Below are 16,556 nucleotides of genomic sequence, written 5' to 3'. Positions count from 1 at the left end.
TTGGCCCAGAAGCGCTGGTCCCTTCTAACACAGGAGTGGTGTCAGGTCATACTCCAGCCACTGAGGCGCCAGCACAGAAGGGGATGACAGGACCACTGGGAACCAACTGATCTCAAGCTGAGATTCCAGTTTGAGGAAACGGGTAATGGCAAAGGATATCCAATAAAGGCCAGGGGGTGTCGTTGCTTTGAACCAACCAAAGCCGGAAGGGGGAGACAGAGGAACGAGGGAGGGGAGCATTGAAGGGGACACAGGGACAGGATGGAGGTCCCAAGCCAGCAAGCTGCAGGGTGGGGTGGGATGGGGTGGGGTGGAGGGCAGGAATGCATTCAGCAGAGGAGATGCAGGTGATGGATGAGGCCAGTTCCTATACTGGATCTTGAGTTAGGGTGAGGATTTTACTTGTTGCTAGGGTCTGGGGATGCACTTGCGCTGCCAAGGACCACCAGAGCCTCCACAGCTGGACTCCAGAGGCCAGCTGGTGCCGGGATGGAATGAGGGTCAGGGTGGACATGTGATGTATGCACTTCCCCCATCACCACACCAGGAAAGACGTCACCAGGTGACCTGGGAAGCCATGGGGAGTTGGAGGACATGGAGGGAATGAGAGACATAGACCAGTTTGTGTTCCCAATGGCCCCGGTTGGAAGCAGTTGGGGTACCGAGAGGGGCAAAATAGAACTTGGGAATGTGTGATCATAGCACGGTCCTTCCACGGGGGAGTGTCTGCACCCAAGCACAGTCCTTCCATCGTCCTTCACCTGGCATCTCAAGAAGGCAAAGGCTCACACCCACTCCCTACCACACCCCGAGCTCTGGCCCCGGGGAGAGGCCCCATGAGTGACGCAGCGTGCGGCCATGCACACAGGGCTGTGCTCCAGCTCACTCTCGCTTTGAGGAATTGCCCAACTCACTTTCCTTCTCTAACCTCCCCTCACAACCAGGACACACCTCCCAGAAGAGCTGAGGGCAGCTGAGGGTGCGATGGGAGCTCGTGGGGACAGGGCTTCAGTGGTGTCTTTGCAAATGCTAAGCAAGATGGTACCCAATGGGGAAAGAAGCTCCGGGTTCCTCCAGGGGGCCCAGGCCGAGGCTCCCCCTGCAGGTCCTCAGGGCTGTGGAGTTCACTCAACAGCTGTCAGGGTGGGGGGGGGGGGGACCTCTCTCTGGCCCTCCAGAGCCCCACCCTCAGGGGTGAGAGTTCACACAGGCCAGCTTCTTCCGCAGGTGGCCATGTGGCTGTGGCGGGTCACAGAGAAGGGGAGATACTTTCTCATCTTCCTACCACTTTGTTCTGAGACTCTGGGTGTGTGTGTGTGTGTGTGTGTGTGTGTGTGTGTGTGTGTGTGTGTGTGTCTGTGTGTGTGTGTGTGTGTGTTTCTGGTAAGGGTGGTGGTTCTTTCCTCTGTGGGGGATGGGCCTAGGGTCTCAGACTTGTGAAACCAAACTCTCTCTCCCACGAGCTCCATCCTTGGTTATTTTGCGACCAGCCACTTTTATTCCCTGTCCCTGGGAGGCTGAAGGAAGAGCAGAAGTGGTATCCTAAAGAAACACCAAGGGTTTGCCATCCTCTGTCCAGGGGTGGGAAACTTAAGAGAAAAATGACTAATGGGATAGGTGGGGAGAGGGACGCTCTGCTGTTTCCACACTATGAGTGTGACACCCCTCTGTGCCTCACTGGCCCCTGCTCCCGAGGGCGAGCTCAGGTGGGAGATAGTGTAGCTTCACGTCTCAGAGAACAGGGACTCACAAGGGGCTGGGTGCGGGGTGGGGGGCATTGAGGAGCCACAGGGGCCTGTTGCCCCTACCTGTTCTTCAGAAACAGCAGTCAATGGAACGACCTAACCCGGTGTCAGTTCCCCAGGTGGTGAAATTGCCCCCCAAAGGGCACTGGAAAAATGCCCCCCCATATTAGCCTGGGGCACAATTTAGGGGATGCTGTTTATTCACTTAAAGAAGGAAGATTTCCAGGGGCACTGAGTGATTCCTCGCCCCCCCTTCCAGGAGGGGGCAGTTAGACAAGTAAGTCTGGGACCCTCTGATCCAGCCAAGGGATTTCCTAGTGTGTTTCTAGTGTGTTATATAGAGCTCTGGGGTCCTGGGAGAGGACCCAGGGCTACTTCAGGGCTGAGGTGACCCCACTCTCCCCACAAGCATTCATAGAGGCTGATTTTATTTTCCTTTTTCTGTCCCGAGGAAGCACTTAAAAAGGAATGTAGCACTATAGCACTGTCCTCCTGTTGTTCATCAATTTGCTCGAGTGGGCACCAGTAACGTCTCCATTGTGAGACTTGTTGTTACTGTTTTTGGCATATCGAATATGTCATGGGTAGCTTGCCAGGCTTTGACATGCGGGCGGAATACTCTCAGCAGCTTGCCGGGCTCTCCGAGGGCGGAGGAATTGAACCCGGGTCAGCGGCGTGCAAGGCAACCCCCCTACCCACTGTGCTATCACTCCAGCCCAGGAAGGAATATAGCTTCTTTATTTTTTGTTTGTTTGGGGGCCACACCTGGTGATGCCCAGGGTTTACTCCTGGCTCTGCACCCTGGAATTACTCTTGGTGGTGGCTCAGGGGACCATATGGGATGTCGGGGATGGAACCCAGATCAGCTGTGTGAGAGGCAAAAAGCTCTACCTGCTATCCTATCGTTGTGGCCCCAGAATGTGGGCTCTGAGTGGTGAATTCAGACTCACTGGAATGGTCAGGTAGGAGGTCATGAAGGAGAGGCCAGCTCTTGGGGGACCGGGACTGTGCTGCCCACTTAATGCCGCTGAGCACCCCCAGTGGCTGCCACATGGGAATGGGGTGCAATATCATGGATGCTCAGATTTTTTTTCTCTTCTTAAGAGAAACCGGAAATCGTGATTTGTGAGCAGAGAGTCCCCATGTCCCCCCAACCGCCCATGCTGGGGTCTGTCCCCTTTGGTTTGCCACCCCTACCCAGGACACTCTGACTTCCAGGCTGCCAGGGCCAGCAGGCAAGGAGCCCAGAGGTGGGTCCGCGGTGCCACACTTACTCAGCTCCGAGATGCTGCCCACGCAGGTGGCCAGGAGAGACTGCTCCAGGGTCCGCAGCTCCAGCTGGGCATACGCATCGGCCCTCTCGTCGTGGCCCAGGGACCCTCCGTTGTAGGGGCTGAAGTAGGCGGGGAGGGAGAGAACGCCTGTGGGGGAAGCAAAGCCAACAGGTCACCCCAAGAAGGACACCAAGCTTCAGTGCTCAGTCCTGCCCCGTGCCCTGGGTAGGTCTCAGGGCTCCCGAGGGCAGCTGACTTCGAGTCCAAAAATGCAGAGGGGCTCACCTGGCCCGGAGGCTTTTTAAAAATGTATTGTTTTGCTTTTTGGGCCACACCTGTGTGTTAAAGGAATCACTCCTGGCTGTGCGGTCAGGGGTCACTTCTGGCAGTGTTCAGGGGTCACTCTTGGCTCTGTGCTCAGGGATCATTCCTGGCTTTGTGTTCAGGGGTCACTCCTGGCAGTGTTCAGGGGTTACTCCAGGCTCTGTGCTCAGGGATCACTCCTGACTTTGTGTTCAGGGGTCACTGCTGACTTTGTGTTCAGGGGTCACTCCTGACTTTGTGTTCAGGGGTCACTGCTGACTTTGTGTTCAGGGGTCACTCCTGACTTTGTGTTCAGGGGTCACTCCTGACTTTGTGTTCAGGGGTCACTCCTGGCAGTGTTCAGGGGTTACTCCAGGCTCTGTGCTCAGGGATCACTCCTGACTTTGTGTTCAGGGGTCACTGCTGACTTTGTGTTCAGGGGTCACTCCTGGCAGTATTCAGGGATCAAACTGGAATCAGCTGTGTCCAAAGCAAGTGCCTGCACCCCAGTCCTGTCTCTCTGGCACAACAGTGTGATTTTTGGGCAAGTGGAGACAAAACAGGAAGCAGATGATACAGTCAGGGTCATACAAGGATTCACTTCATCCTTCCCCTCTGGGTTTATGTTCTTGGGGGTGTGTGGGGGGCGTGGGGGTGGGGCAGGGGTGGCTGTCACCTGGCTGGCAGTTCAAGGCAAGGCCCCAAGGGTGCAGCATTGCTCCGCTCATGCTGATTCACCCCAGTGGTGCTGGAGAGTGTGTGTGGGGGGCGGGGGGGGGGCTGTACCCGGAGTTGCTGGGGGAACCGCATGGGGCAGGGATTGAAGGAGGGTGGGCTCTCTTACCCCTGTATTCTCTCTCCACCCCTCTTCCCTTCTCCACAGAGAGAATACTGACAGCACCGTGTTCACCCAGGGGCCACGCTACACTCGGGATGCGTGTTCGGGTATCACAGGGAGACTGGGGTTGTCTCTGGGGAGCTTCTTGGGGGGACACGAACGTCGGTTCCTGCTCGCTATTTAAAGGACAGCTCTGTCCCAGTCCTCTCCAAGGCCCATGCTGCTCCTTCCAGAGGAGGATGGGAGCAAGCTCCGAGAGAGGGGTGCCGGGCGTGGGCCCAGCACAATTGGTGTTTCTCATTAGCGCGCAGACCGCGGCCGAGCGGGCCTGTCAGATCCCAGCCTGGAGGGGCAGCCGGCACATTTCTCCCACGCTCTGTGTGGCTTCCTAGAAAGCACCAGAAAGGCAAAAAAGCAGACGGGCTCAAACGACGTCCGCTGATTTATTTATTTTTAACCTCGCTGTGCTCAGGGCTGACTACTGGCTCTCTGGTCAGGGATTTCTTCTGGCAGGGCTCAAGGGACCATATGGGGTGCTGGGGACCATGCAGGGCAGGCACCCTACCTCCTTCAACTTTGTTATGTGGTTCCTTAAGAGTTTCAGGTCCCACAGACACCCAGATGTCCACTTAGGTTAATTGAACAAAACTCCCACTCAATGGTGTTTTTGTTCAAGCTTCTCCCTTCATTTTGTTATTATTATTATTTTCCCCCGGAGAAAAATATCCACAGGAATTTAATCTATCCCCTTTGGGTAAACATAAACTCCTGGAGATAATGGGAAAGCCCCCTGGGATGTGGCCCCCAGGTACAGAATTCCCTGTCCTGGACGAGGAACTGGACAGAGGCACGGGGACGTGACTTCTCATTTCTGTGCCTCTGTTTCCTCATGCACCCAGGAAAGATAACAAAAGTGCCCCCCTTGGTGTGGAGTCGTGAACCAGATGGAGCTGGTGGATGTTGATGCTTGCAGTGGTGAGGAATCTGGAATGCTCTCTGGAACGCTGTTGCTGTCATTCTCACAGTGTGCTGAGAAGTGGGGTCAGACCTACACTGTCCCCGCAACAGTCAGTGCTATGGGCACCACTGACTCCATTTGAGACTCTGGGGAGGGGCTGGAGCAATAGCACAGCGGGTAGGGGGTTTGCCTTGCAAGCAGCTGGCCCGGGTTCAATCCCCGGCATCCTGTATGTCCCCCGAGCACTGCCAGGAGTAATTCCTGAATGCAGAGCCAGGAGTAATCCCTGAGCATCACCAGGAGTGACCCAGAAAGCCAACCCCCACCCAAACAAACAAAGAAACGAAAGACCAAACAAACAAAAACAACCAGTGGGGAAACCAGTACAGGGGATTTAAGAAACTTAACTAAGTGGGACGAGAGAGAGAGAGAGAGAGAGAGAGAGAGAGAGAGAGAGAGAGAGAGAGAGAGAGAACAAGGGATAAAGCACTTGCATTACACGCAGCCTGGCCTGTTCTAACCCCAGCTCCACACACTCTCTCAGGAGTCACCTCTCAGCACAGAGCCAGGAATAAACCCAAAGCACTTTCCAGGGGTGGTCCCAAAGCAAGAAACAAGATAAAAACCCAGGAATGCCAAAGCAGGGTGACATGGCCCCCGAGAACGGCTGGGGTGGATGCCCAAGCAAGCACTTCCCCAGGCATAAAAGGGGAGAAGATCTCAGCGACAGTTAGGAGGGCAATGCGTGTGGGTCAGGCTCTCCCCCCGACCCCCGACCCAGATCCAGGGGCTCGCTGTCTAGGCTCGCCAGACTGGCCTGACTTCGAAACCAGTGCCAGGGACCCCGCAGCCTCTGTGTACACTCAGCCCCAGTTCGTCCTGCTGCCCAGATCATGGCCTCAGTAGGTTCAGCTAATGGTCAGCCCTGCCCTTCCCCTGAACCCAACCTCCCTTCCCTCCCCGGGTGGCACGGCCCGTCCCATTACATCCGGAGCTGACACTGGGCAGAGGACCTCATCAAAGCACTTCCTCAAAGCTCTGCTCCTAGGGGAGGTGGAGGAGGGCAACCAGCCCCCCCCCCTTTCCTCCTAAGGAGAGAACCACCCCGATCCCCAAAGCAGAAACTCTCCCTGACAGCTGAGCGTCCAACACAGTGGGACCCAGTTGGCTGTGAGCCAAGAAAACACGGCCAGCAGAGAAAAGCCTCCTGCCTGGCCTCCACAACTGCCCACTGCTCCGAAGCCCACAGACAGCCCAGTGGGGTGGGAAGGGGTGGGGGTAGGGGTGTCTCAAGGCAGCAAGGCAGGCCTTTCCCCTATTCTTCTCCATGAAGCAACAACCCTGGGGTTATGTGATCAAATTGAAGGTGCTAGGGACCAGGGGGTGGGAAACGCAGCTGATCTGTCCAAGGATTCCCAGCTGGAATTATGTCGAGGGGTTTAGAATGAGTTCCTGGCAGCGCCGTGGTTAACAGTGCTCAATCCTGGGGCCTCAGCCACCCAATAGGGCCTTCACTTAATTCTGTGCCAAAAGTAATTACAAGCCTATTGTTAATAGCAGTGATTGATAGCATTACAGCTTTTCCAGAGGCCCTTTGGCCTTTATGAGACTTTTTTTTTACAGGGAGTCATTTATTCTTCTTGGAGGACAGGGTGTGTGTGTCTGGGGCGGGGGTTGGGCAATCATGATCAATGATAATCACAGTGGCTTTTATTAAGGGTGACCCTGCATGAGGTACTTACGCACAAGGTCACCTCTACCCTCCCCAAAGGTTCATGAGGAACTAGTCACACCCATCTTGCAGAAGAGAAAACCAAGACTCTTCCCCCAGAGTTAAGCAACTTGCCCAAGGTTATTACTAAGGGGGGTACGTAACTGTACTGGAGCTAGAAATTTATTTCATTTCCTTTTATTTTTAGTCTTGCAACTTTCTTCTGTTCATTTAGGTGGATAAATAGAGTTACAACTCACTTTTAACTGCTGTGTTAGCTAACAATCCACTTTAAGGATAAACCATGTTAGGTACAGATAGTACAGTGGGTAGGACACTTGCCTTGCATATAACCCACTCTGGTTCAATCCCCGGCACCCCATATGGTCTCCTGGGTTCAGTCCTGAGCCAAGAGTAATCCTTGAGTGCAGAGCCAGGAATAAACCCTGAATATCACCTGGTATGGCTCCAAAACAAAAGGAAGAGAATAAACCATGCTTTATTTATCCATTCCCCTACCCTAAGGCGGTTAAGTTGCTTCTATTTTTCCCTTGTTTTTGTGCATGTGTGTGTGTGTGGGGGGGGGGGTGGGGGTAGGGGTAGGGGCACACCCAGCAGCACTGGGGATTCAATCTGGAGCTCCTGTATGCAGAACATAACAATGAGCTATCTCCCCTTGGCATAGAGTTCTAATCTCTCAAGGAGTGATAGTACCGCGGGTAGGGTGTTTGCCTTGCATCTGACTGACCCAGGTTCAACCCACAACATCCCTGGTCCTCCCAGGCTGCCAGGAGTGATCCCTGAGTCCAGAGCCTGGAGTAGTAAGTCCTGAGCACTGCTGGATGTAGCACCCAAACGAAACAGCTTTTTGGATCACACCTGGTGATGCACAGGGGTTACTCCTGGCTCTTCACTCAGGAATTACTCCTGGAGGTGCCTGGGGGATCATATGGGGTCCAGGAGATAGAACCTGGGTCAAACACCTTACCCACTATACCATCGCTGCCCTCTCCTCCACTCCCCCGCCCCCGCCCAAAAGAATTTCAATCCCTCTAACTCTTCTCTCCCTGTCTCTCTTTCAGGACTGAACCCAGGGCTTCCTCGCAGAGCAGACTGGTTACCAGTGAACCTCATCCTCCGCCCAGCATTCCAAACTCTTTATTTTCCAGCTGTTGAAAACGACCTAACTATGTCCTTTATTTCAGCAGCACTAGGAGATGTGCAAGGGAAGGTGTTCCATTCTGTTTGGATCTGGGATTTGATCAGAGGAAATAGCTTGACCCAGAAAATAGCATGACCCTTTCTTTCCTTGGGTTTCCGGGCACCTCCTGGGGGCAGCGGGTCCCTGGCCGGCCCTCCTCCGAAGGTTCACAGATGGAAGTTCTCTCTCCTTCCCTCCCATCCTGCCAGGCTGCAGTTCCACAGCTGCACTTCCAAACCTGCCCCTCTGAGTCTGTCTGAAAACCCCCTCTCTCACTTCAGCCTGTTCCTCAGCATTTGTCAGTGGAGATGGGGGAATATTAGCCTTTTACTGTCTTGACACCTTTTCTCCACACAAATTCCCAGCTTTGGGATCTGGCATAGGGCAAAATCCTCCTGGAAAAAAGATTTGCAAAGAAAGGAAAGGAGGCTGACTCCCAACTCCTCCCCTCCCTTGCCATTTAGTAAAATCCTGAGGTAGGGGAAAAAGAAAATGGTTTCTTTCTGCAAGTATGGAAAAGAAAACCCGCTGAAATGTCTCCCTTAATTCCTTATGTAGTTAATGATGACCTGAGTCAGTCCCCCTTAAACTCTGTAAAAGTTACGAAGAAAACCCCCATATGTTCCTGGGAACTGGAGATGGAGTGTGAAGCGGGACTTGGTTTCCCGGGCTGTGAAATCAGCATTTCGGTGGAAGCCGTGTGTTGGCTGCGTGTGCTTGAATGTGTTTGAACCATGTGACGTCTGCCCGTTTCTCAAGCTCTAGGCAGGAGTCTAGTCTTCCGTCACTCAATTTTTCTCAGTCTGCTCACCCAACCCTTGAATCTCGGAACTCATTATCTCATTCCCCAAAACTGCTGCCGGGCCTCTTCCTCCACCATCTCCTCTCTGAGTCCAGTGCCATGTCCGTCCGTCCACCCAGTTGTCCAACGAGACCTCTGGGTCATCTTATCAACTCTCCCTTTTCCCCCACTTCCAAGCCCTGCTGATGTGACCAGTTAAATATCTCTAAACGTGCGGCCAGAGCCATCGTACATAAGCAAGGGTGCCTGCCTTACATATGGGTGACCCGGGTTCCATACCCAGTGTGCCATTTGGTCTCCTGAGCACCAGCTGCAATTCTGAGCATCGCCAGATGTGGCCCCAAAATTGAAAAAAAAAAATTAAAATTAAATCTCCAAACTGGCACTGCAATGATGTTCCAGCTCAGGCTATCCCCTTCCCTCACGGGGGCACTGTAGCAGCCCTTTGGCCCCCCTCCCCTCATCTTACCCCTGTCCCCGCCACCCCAAATGTGTCCAAGTTACTCTGGCTCTGCGCTCTTCTGGGAGCCCCTGTCCACACTACTCTCCTGAAGAAAGTTAAACTTCTTTCCACAAGAAAGGCTCTTTTGGTTTTTGGGTTGCATCTAATTACTTCTGGCTCTGTGCTCAGGAATTACTCCTGGTGGTGCTAGGAGGACCATACGGGATGCTAGGGATTGAACCCGGGTCGGCTGCTTACAAGGCCCATGTGCTGTGCTATCTTTCCGGCCCCTGGAATAGTTCTGCCACTTGCCTGATCCCTGTCTCCAGGGCCTTGGGCTTGGAGCAGCATCACCGTTCCATACCCCGGAGATTCTCCGGCAGTGTCCAGAGAAGGCACCCCCATGCAGGAGACAGCAAGAGTCAATCTGTAACCAGGCCACAGTCCTTTTCTTTCTCTGCCCCAAGGGACCCAGCCCTGGAGGCCGACCTCCACAACCCAACCGCTGCTATGCTCCAGGCTGCTTCCCACACGCTCAGGCCGAGCCTCACATATGAGTGAACATATTCCTGGACCATGCGGCTGCGACACATCATAAGACACTCTCTACCCATTGTCCATAATTACCACACCATATTTGATGGGATTCAGACAGCAGGCAACAAATCATAGAGGGAAATATATATATATATATGCTTATATATTTTTTCAGATATATATATATATATCAAAGTTCCCATCACCCAAACTTTAACAACATGTTAGTGAGAGCCTATAGAATGTCTTAATGGCTTCTGCCAACATAGAACAATCTTCACACTGTTTCCTATATGGACACTTTTTTGTAAGCATGTTCAGCAGTTCTTCATAACAGATGACACAAAATATATTCTTTCGGTTGTGTTTTGGGACAGGGCTTGGGGCTTGGGATGGAAACATCCTGAATTTGGTGGTGGGAAGATGTACTGATGGTGGGATTGGTGTTTGAATATTAAATGTGATCAAATATTGTGAACTAACTTACAAAATAAAAAAAAAAATTTAAAATGGGTGGGGTTATAGTCCTCTTTTTCTGATCAGTCATCAAAAAGCTTTCAAGATGGTACCTTCACTGTCTCTCTAGCTCAAGGACCTATTCCCAGCACTCTCACCACACTTGTAAATGTTCTTTGGAGAGTCACTGTGGCTAAGTGGGCCCGCTTCCCTGTCAGGGTGCAGTCGAGGCAGCCCACCCTCTCACGTCTGAGGAGGGGAAAGTTGCTTGTGAAGAACAGCAGAGCCCACTGCCCGTGCTCTGTCTCTTTAAAATCAAACCCAGGGCTTTATTTTTACTGCCCTGCGAGGAAACTTGGCAGAGGGCTTTGTGCCAGTTTTCTTAGGAGCTAGAAGCTTGGGTGGGGTTCAATCCATACGATTCTCAAAATAAAAATTATATTGCCCCACTGAATGGTTTCCAAATCACCCACATCATACAGACCTTATTTTATTTTCTTTTTTAAAGTGTTTCCATTCTCTAATCTGGAATTTTAGATGTAGTATGTGAAAATGCCCAGTTGTTGTGTGGATATTTATTAGTCATATTGAGAGTGCTGAAACGTTGAAGCAGGAACGTTTAAATCTCAGAGGGGACCCACAGGGGGCCTCAGGAGAGTCGAATCTAAGAAGATCTCGTTGGTGGCCATTTCTCCTGACATTCAAACTGGACAGAGGTTGAGGAGTAGGTGCTGAGACCCGTGAAGATGAAGCAGAAAAGGTGGAAAGGAAGAGAGTAAAGACAAATCGGCCTGAGGGACGAGTTGTCAGTCACTCGTGCAAGGACAAAATTTTGGGAGACGAGGAGGGGGAAGAGTGGAATGTGTACTGAACTAGGAAATAGGCATAACCCAGGCTTAATAATGAATAAAGAGACACCTCAGTATAAATAACATAAAATAAAAAGCAAAATAAAAGTACAGAGGGCAGGGTACTTGTCATTCACATGGCTGACCAGGGGTTGATCCCTGGTATCTCACCTGGTCCCCCAAACACCCCTAGGAGTCAGAGGCTAAGTACAGCCACATGTGGCCCCCCAAACAAGCACAAAAATATCAGGCAGAGTAATGAATGATGACCACCTCCTGAGTAGTGGGATGGGAATGAGAGGAACCAATATTTTTGTTTGTTTGTTTTTGGGTCACACCTGATGATGCTCTGGGCTTACTCCTGAGTCTGTGCTCAGGGATTGCTCCTGGAACTGCTTGGGGGATCATACGGGATGCTAGGGATCGAATCCAGGTCAGCTGTATGCAAGGCAAACGCCCTACACACTGTAGTATCTTTCCGGTTCAAGGGATGAACCAATATTTGAACCCACCTGAAGACACTACCTGGGGCTAGCAGTGTTAGGTAAGAGCTAGTCCCAGGACTGGCTCCACTTACCAATGAAGAACCCAAGGTTTAGATGAGCCATGTATGCTGCGTGCGTTGGCTGGCTCTTCTCACAAAGCCAGAAGGGGGCAGGCATGGGCTCCCCTGCCTGGCCTGGGTCCATGTGATGAGTGACCCGCTCCTCCCTGCCACTCACACTATCTCTCCACACGCGAACCCCGGGACAGGACACCACCTTCCCCACTGCCCAGGCCCATTCACAGCACGGTCCCCCTTCCTCTTCTTTTTCAAGGTCAGGAAACAAAAAGCAAACACAACTAGACTTTGCCTAGGCTCTAGTGACTGGCTCCCACTGGCGAAGTTATCAGAACTGGGCCAAAGGCGGTCTTGGGTGAAGTCAGGCTGGGGAACCAAGAGCTGAGCCTGCCACGGTAAGATCAGAGGCATGTCGGTGACCGCAGACCCACAGCCCAGGGACCAATCTAAGGCTGCCATGGGACTAGAGCTACAGTCCAGCGGGTAGGGCATTTGCCTTGCACGTGGCCGATCCAGGTTCGATTCCCAGCATCCCATATGGTCCCCCGAGCACTGTCAGGAGTAATTCCTGAGGGCAGAGCCAGGAGTAACCCCTGAGCACCACCGGGTGTGACCCAAAAAGAAAAAAAAAATCAAAGGTTGTCAAAGGACAACACTCTTATTGCCAACACCCCCCATTCCACAGTCTGTTAAAGGACAACATGCTCATTGCCAACACTACCATTCCACGAAAAACCAGTGAAAAGCAATACCCTGAGCGCTGGGCAGGCGTTCACCTCTCTTTGGGGTTCCTGATGGTCCTGGGCCTGCTGAGGGAGGCCCTGGTTGGGGATCCAGCCTTGGGGTTGCCTCTTTCCCCTCTGATGTCTCTGATCTATGACCAAGTCTTCAGGTCTGGTCAACCTAACTATCAAGAATCCAAGCAAGGCAAAGATTTCAGAGGGTAAAGGGGATCCACTATCAAACACCAAGAGCCTAAGGACCCAGATTGTCCATCAAGATTGTTGCCTCCTCTGGGGCTGGACCAATAGCACAGCAGGTAGGGCATTTGCCTTGTACGCGGCCGGCCTGGGTTTGATTCCCAGCATCCCATATGGTCCCCCAAGCATCACCAGGAGTGATTCCTGAGTGAAGAGCCAGGAGTAACCCCTGAGCATCGCCAGGTATGACCCAAAAAGGAAAAAAAAAAGATTGCTACCTCCCTCCCTAGTTTTTTGGCTGTTTGCTTCATTGAGGTCCCCATTGCTTTTGTCACAGGCCCAGAGAGTAAGTCCTTTGCCTGAGAAAGGACAAAGTGTCAGAACGCCTGCATTGAGGCTTAATATTAAGGGGGTGGGGGAGGGTGGGGGTGGGGATCTAATCAGATGCATCTGTTCACTGCCACTTCCCCTTTTTGCAGGAGAGTAAAACAAAGCCAGAGACGCCAAGCAGATCTATTTCAGGAAATTAAACCTAAAGGTGAACTCTAGAGAAAAACAGCAATAGTCACCAATACTGGCTGTGTGGAGCAGAAATCTCACACGTGAAGGATGTGAAGGGAAGAGAAATTCTACCCTACCACGGTTTTGGTGACTGACATGCTGCCCCTGAGCCTGGGCTGGGCGACAAGCCCACCTGGAGCTCAAGACAGCCACTGTGGTAGAAAGGCAGTGCATCTCTCTCTCTCTGACATATAACTCACACACATGCACACACTCACACATTCACATACTCATTCATACAAACACTCATATACACACAACCACATATACATTCACACATTTGCTTACACATATCCATAAGTTATCACACACACACACACACACACACACACACACACACACACACTCACACTCACAGAACTTGAGGCTGGAGACAGACCAGGAGTAGTTGATAAAGTTAACACCCTAGATTACAAGCTTGTCCAAAACTGACATATATGACCACCAAGAGTGTTTCTCGCTGGGCAAGGGTCAAGCAAATATTTCAAACCACTGTTTTCTGAACGTCTTCCAGTAGATATGATTTACTGGGGTAGCAAACAGAGACGGTCTCTGGGCACTGGGGATATGGCTCAGGGGTCCAGCACGTGTCTTGCTTGCGTGAGATCCTGGGCTTAGTCTTCAGCATGTACACGCATGTGTGCACACACACAAGGTGAGTGTTAAGGGAAACTCAGGGCTAAGGGATGCCAGGACAATGTGATATGGTGAAGAGAGCAACAGATTGTTTCTCGTGAACACACAGTTACTCATCTGGTGGAAGATTAGTTATCGATTAAATGTTTGTATAAGAAAGCAAGTAAATATATTAAAAATAACACCACCAACAATAAAACAACTACCTACAATCTAATGACTCATAAAAAGCCCAGAATGGAGATTATCTGACCTGAAAGACAGTTAAAATTCTGCACGGGAGAATGCTATTTATTTATTTAAGTTTTGGAGCCATACCTGGTGATGCTCAGGGGTCACTCCTGACTTTGCAATCCCTGTGTCTCCGCAGGGTCTGAGAATGACCACTCAAAACTTTCTGTCAATTCTGTCTGGCTATGAAATTGTCCCTCAGATTCTGCTGAGGATGGAGTGGTTCTGGCACCTTCCCTGAGAGCTTGGGATAGCAATATCCTCCCTGAGCTCAGACCTTGGGGTTAGAAGCATCCTCCACAGGGCAGTCTTCTGCCCTGCCCCCTCCCTGCGGCTGCTGGCTAGAGCTCCACTCTCCGTGCTAACTTACAGAACTGCACATCAGCAGAAAGAGGGAGGTGACATCCACCACCGTTTTACCCTCCCGAGATAATGACCTCTGACGTAGTGTAACAGCCTTTTAGGCTTGGCGTGTGCTTCCTTGAAGTTTTGGAGACTGCATCTCTACTTTCGGTTTTAAACACGGCTGAGCCGGGGCGGTGACTGCATGGCATAGTGCACACCTTGCCTTGTGTGAAACCTGGATGTGATCCCTGGAGACATGTCACAAAGGGCTAGGATGCATGGATGCATGATGATGTATGTGGGAATCCCAGGGTCCAACCCCAGCACTACACGGTCTCTGCAGCCCCACCGGATATGGCCCCTGAAACCCAACCCGACCCCAACTCAGTGAATAAACCAGCAAGGCCCTCTCCACCTACGGGTGTGGCCTTTCCCACTTAGCAACCTTCCCTGGTCTCATTTCTCTTCACCTCTTTCTTTTCAGTTTTTATTTTGGGGCCACACCCCACGATGTGGAGCACCTGGCTCTGCACTCAGGGATCACTTGTGGGGGGGGGGGGTCTGGGGTCCACTTGGGGTGCCGGGGATCAAACCTGGGTCAGCCATGTGCAAGGCAAGTGATAAGCTGGCTATGCTCTCCCCAGCCCTCCCCTCATCACTTTCCATGGCATCAGCGTGGACCCCCTACTATGATTCTAGAGTAGACAGAACTCCCCCTGCCACTGCAAGTCACAGCAGACCCCAGCAACCTAGCAATGGAAGCCTCCACCTCTACCTGCAGGTGAGATGCCTCCTTGTGGGGCCCCTGAGAGGGACTTGGAGGTGGCTACCCCAGGACCGCTCACACCCACCTACGATTCTTGACATGAAACCAGGTCTCGCCACAGTGGCACGAGAGATTGGGGGGATGACACTTCCCAAGGCATCTTTGGATCACACTCTGGCTGGCATAGACCTCTGGGGCAGGTGTTGGGGTACGCCGGGCACCTCCAGACCCTACCCTTGAGCCTGGACTGAGTCGCACCCAGAATGGGAGGCTCTCTGGCTATGAGAACGGGGAGGAGTGGGGGGGCTAAGGACTGAAGCCTGTGTGCAGATTCTTCAGGGGAGGTGGTGGGGGTTCCCTCAGGGAACATCTCCTTCCATTGTGGTCCCTAGGCCCCCATGGGCAGGACTGTCTCTGGACTCCGCAGGCGCAAGCTGCAATTCTGGGCGGTGGCCCGAGCTTCTCTGTTTGTTTTACAAACTCCTACTTACGGTCTCAAATTAGGCTCATTAAAAAGCCGGCTCCCCGTGGGGCCATAAACGTCGGGAGGACCAGCAGAGAGGGAGTTTACGAGGCTGGCGTGTGAACGGCATGGTGGGAAGAGTGAATCCACCGTTCTGAGTCGAAGCCCGTTCCCCAAGCTGCAAGGCAGAGCGGGTTCCAGCAGTGCCCAGGACAGCCAGCACAGCCCTGGGAATAGGGGCAGGAAGGTTCACCCCCTCCTGCGGTCCCCCCACACTTGGCTTGTCTCCCTTCTCTATTGGAAGTGCTCCGACTTCGTTTACTACCCCCAGCAGAGGCTGCTGCTAATACAACGCAGCCCTTCATTCTTCCTTCAGCTTCATCTTGACTTTCCATGGGGGTTTCTCCCGCCTGGGTGCCCACCGCCGCCCACCCCCATGCACACACACACACAAGCACAGCATGCAGCTCCACTGTTCCTGCTATGTAGCTCTTGCCCCGGGCGAAGCCTGGGGGAGGCTGTTTCCATCCCCTTTCTCTTTTCCCCAGTCAGTGACCAGTCAGCATGCCCCGAATCACAAGCTGCAGCAACATCGCCAGAGAGCTCCCCGTGTTCCACACGCCCACCCACCCAAATCACCACTGTCACTCACAAATGGTGAAAGAGAGAGACTTGAAATCTATTTGCCTCCAAGACCTGGTTTCTGAGGGCCACTTTTGTGTCCAGAGTTACACACACACACACACACACACACACACACACACACACACACACACACACCCCACCTCTCCCACCCATCACCCCCTAAAGAAACTGGGACATCTCCCGTCTATTGGAATTCCCTGTTTCGCTCCCCAATACCTCTGACCCAGGCTTGGGTGCTGGACACTCCCACACAACACCAGCCCTGGCTATTTGCAGCCATAAACAATCCCGTTGACCATAAACTCGGTTCTC

General features: G+C 52.5%; 1 protein-coding gene across 1 annotated transcript in view; it reads right to left on the bottom strand.

The window, feature by feature from the left end:
- The window catches only part of ABTB2 (ankyrin repeat and BTB domain containing 2), a 194,354-nt gene that overhangs the window by 48,955 nt on the left and 128,843 nt on the right, over positions 1–16,556 (bottom strand). The window contains exon 2 of the mRNA XM_056137219.1: positions 3,020–3,166. Within this exon, the coding sequence (XP_055993194.1) occupies positions 3,020–3,166 (147 nt within the window). The remainder of the gene's footprint in view (positions 1–3,019; positions 3,167–16,556) is intronic.

Source organism: Sorex fumeus, unplaced genomic scaffold (genome assembly GCF_029834395.1).
Source record: "Sorex fumeus unplaced genomic scaffold, SorFum_2.1 ptg000007l, whole genome shotgun sequence".
NCBI classification, from domain to species: Eukaryota; Metazoa; Chordata; class Mammalia; order Eulipotyphla; family Soricidae; genus Sorex; species Sorex fumeus.
Note: the sequence above shows the minus strand (reverse complement) of the source record. Positions and strands in the feature narration are given on the sequence as shown.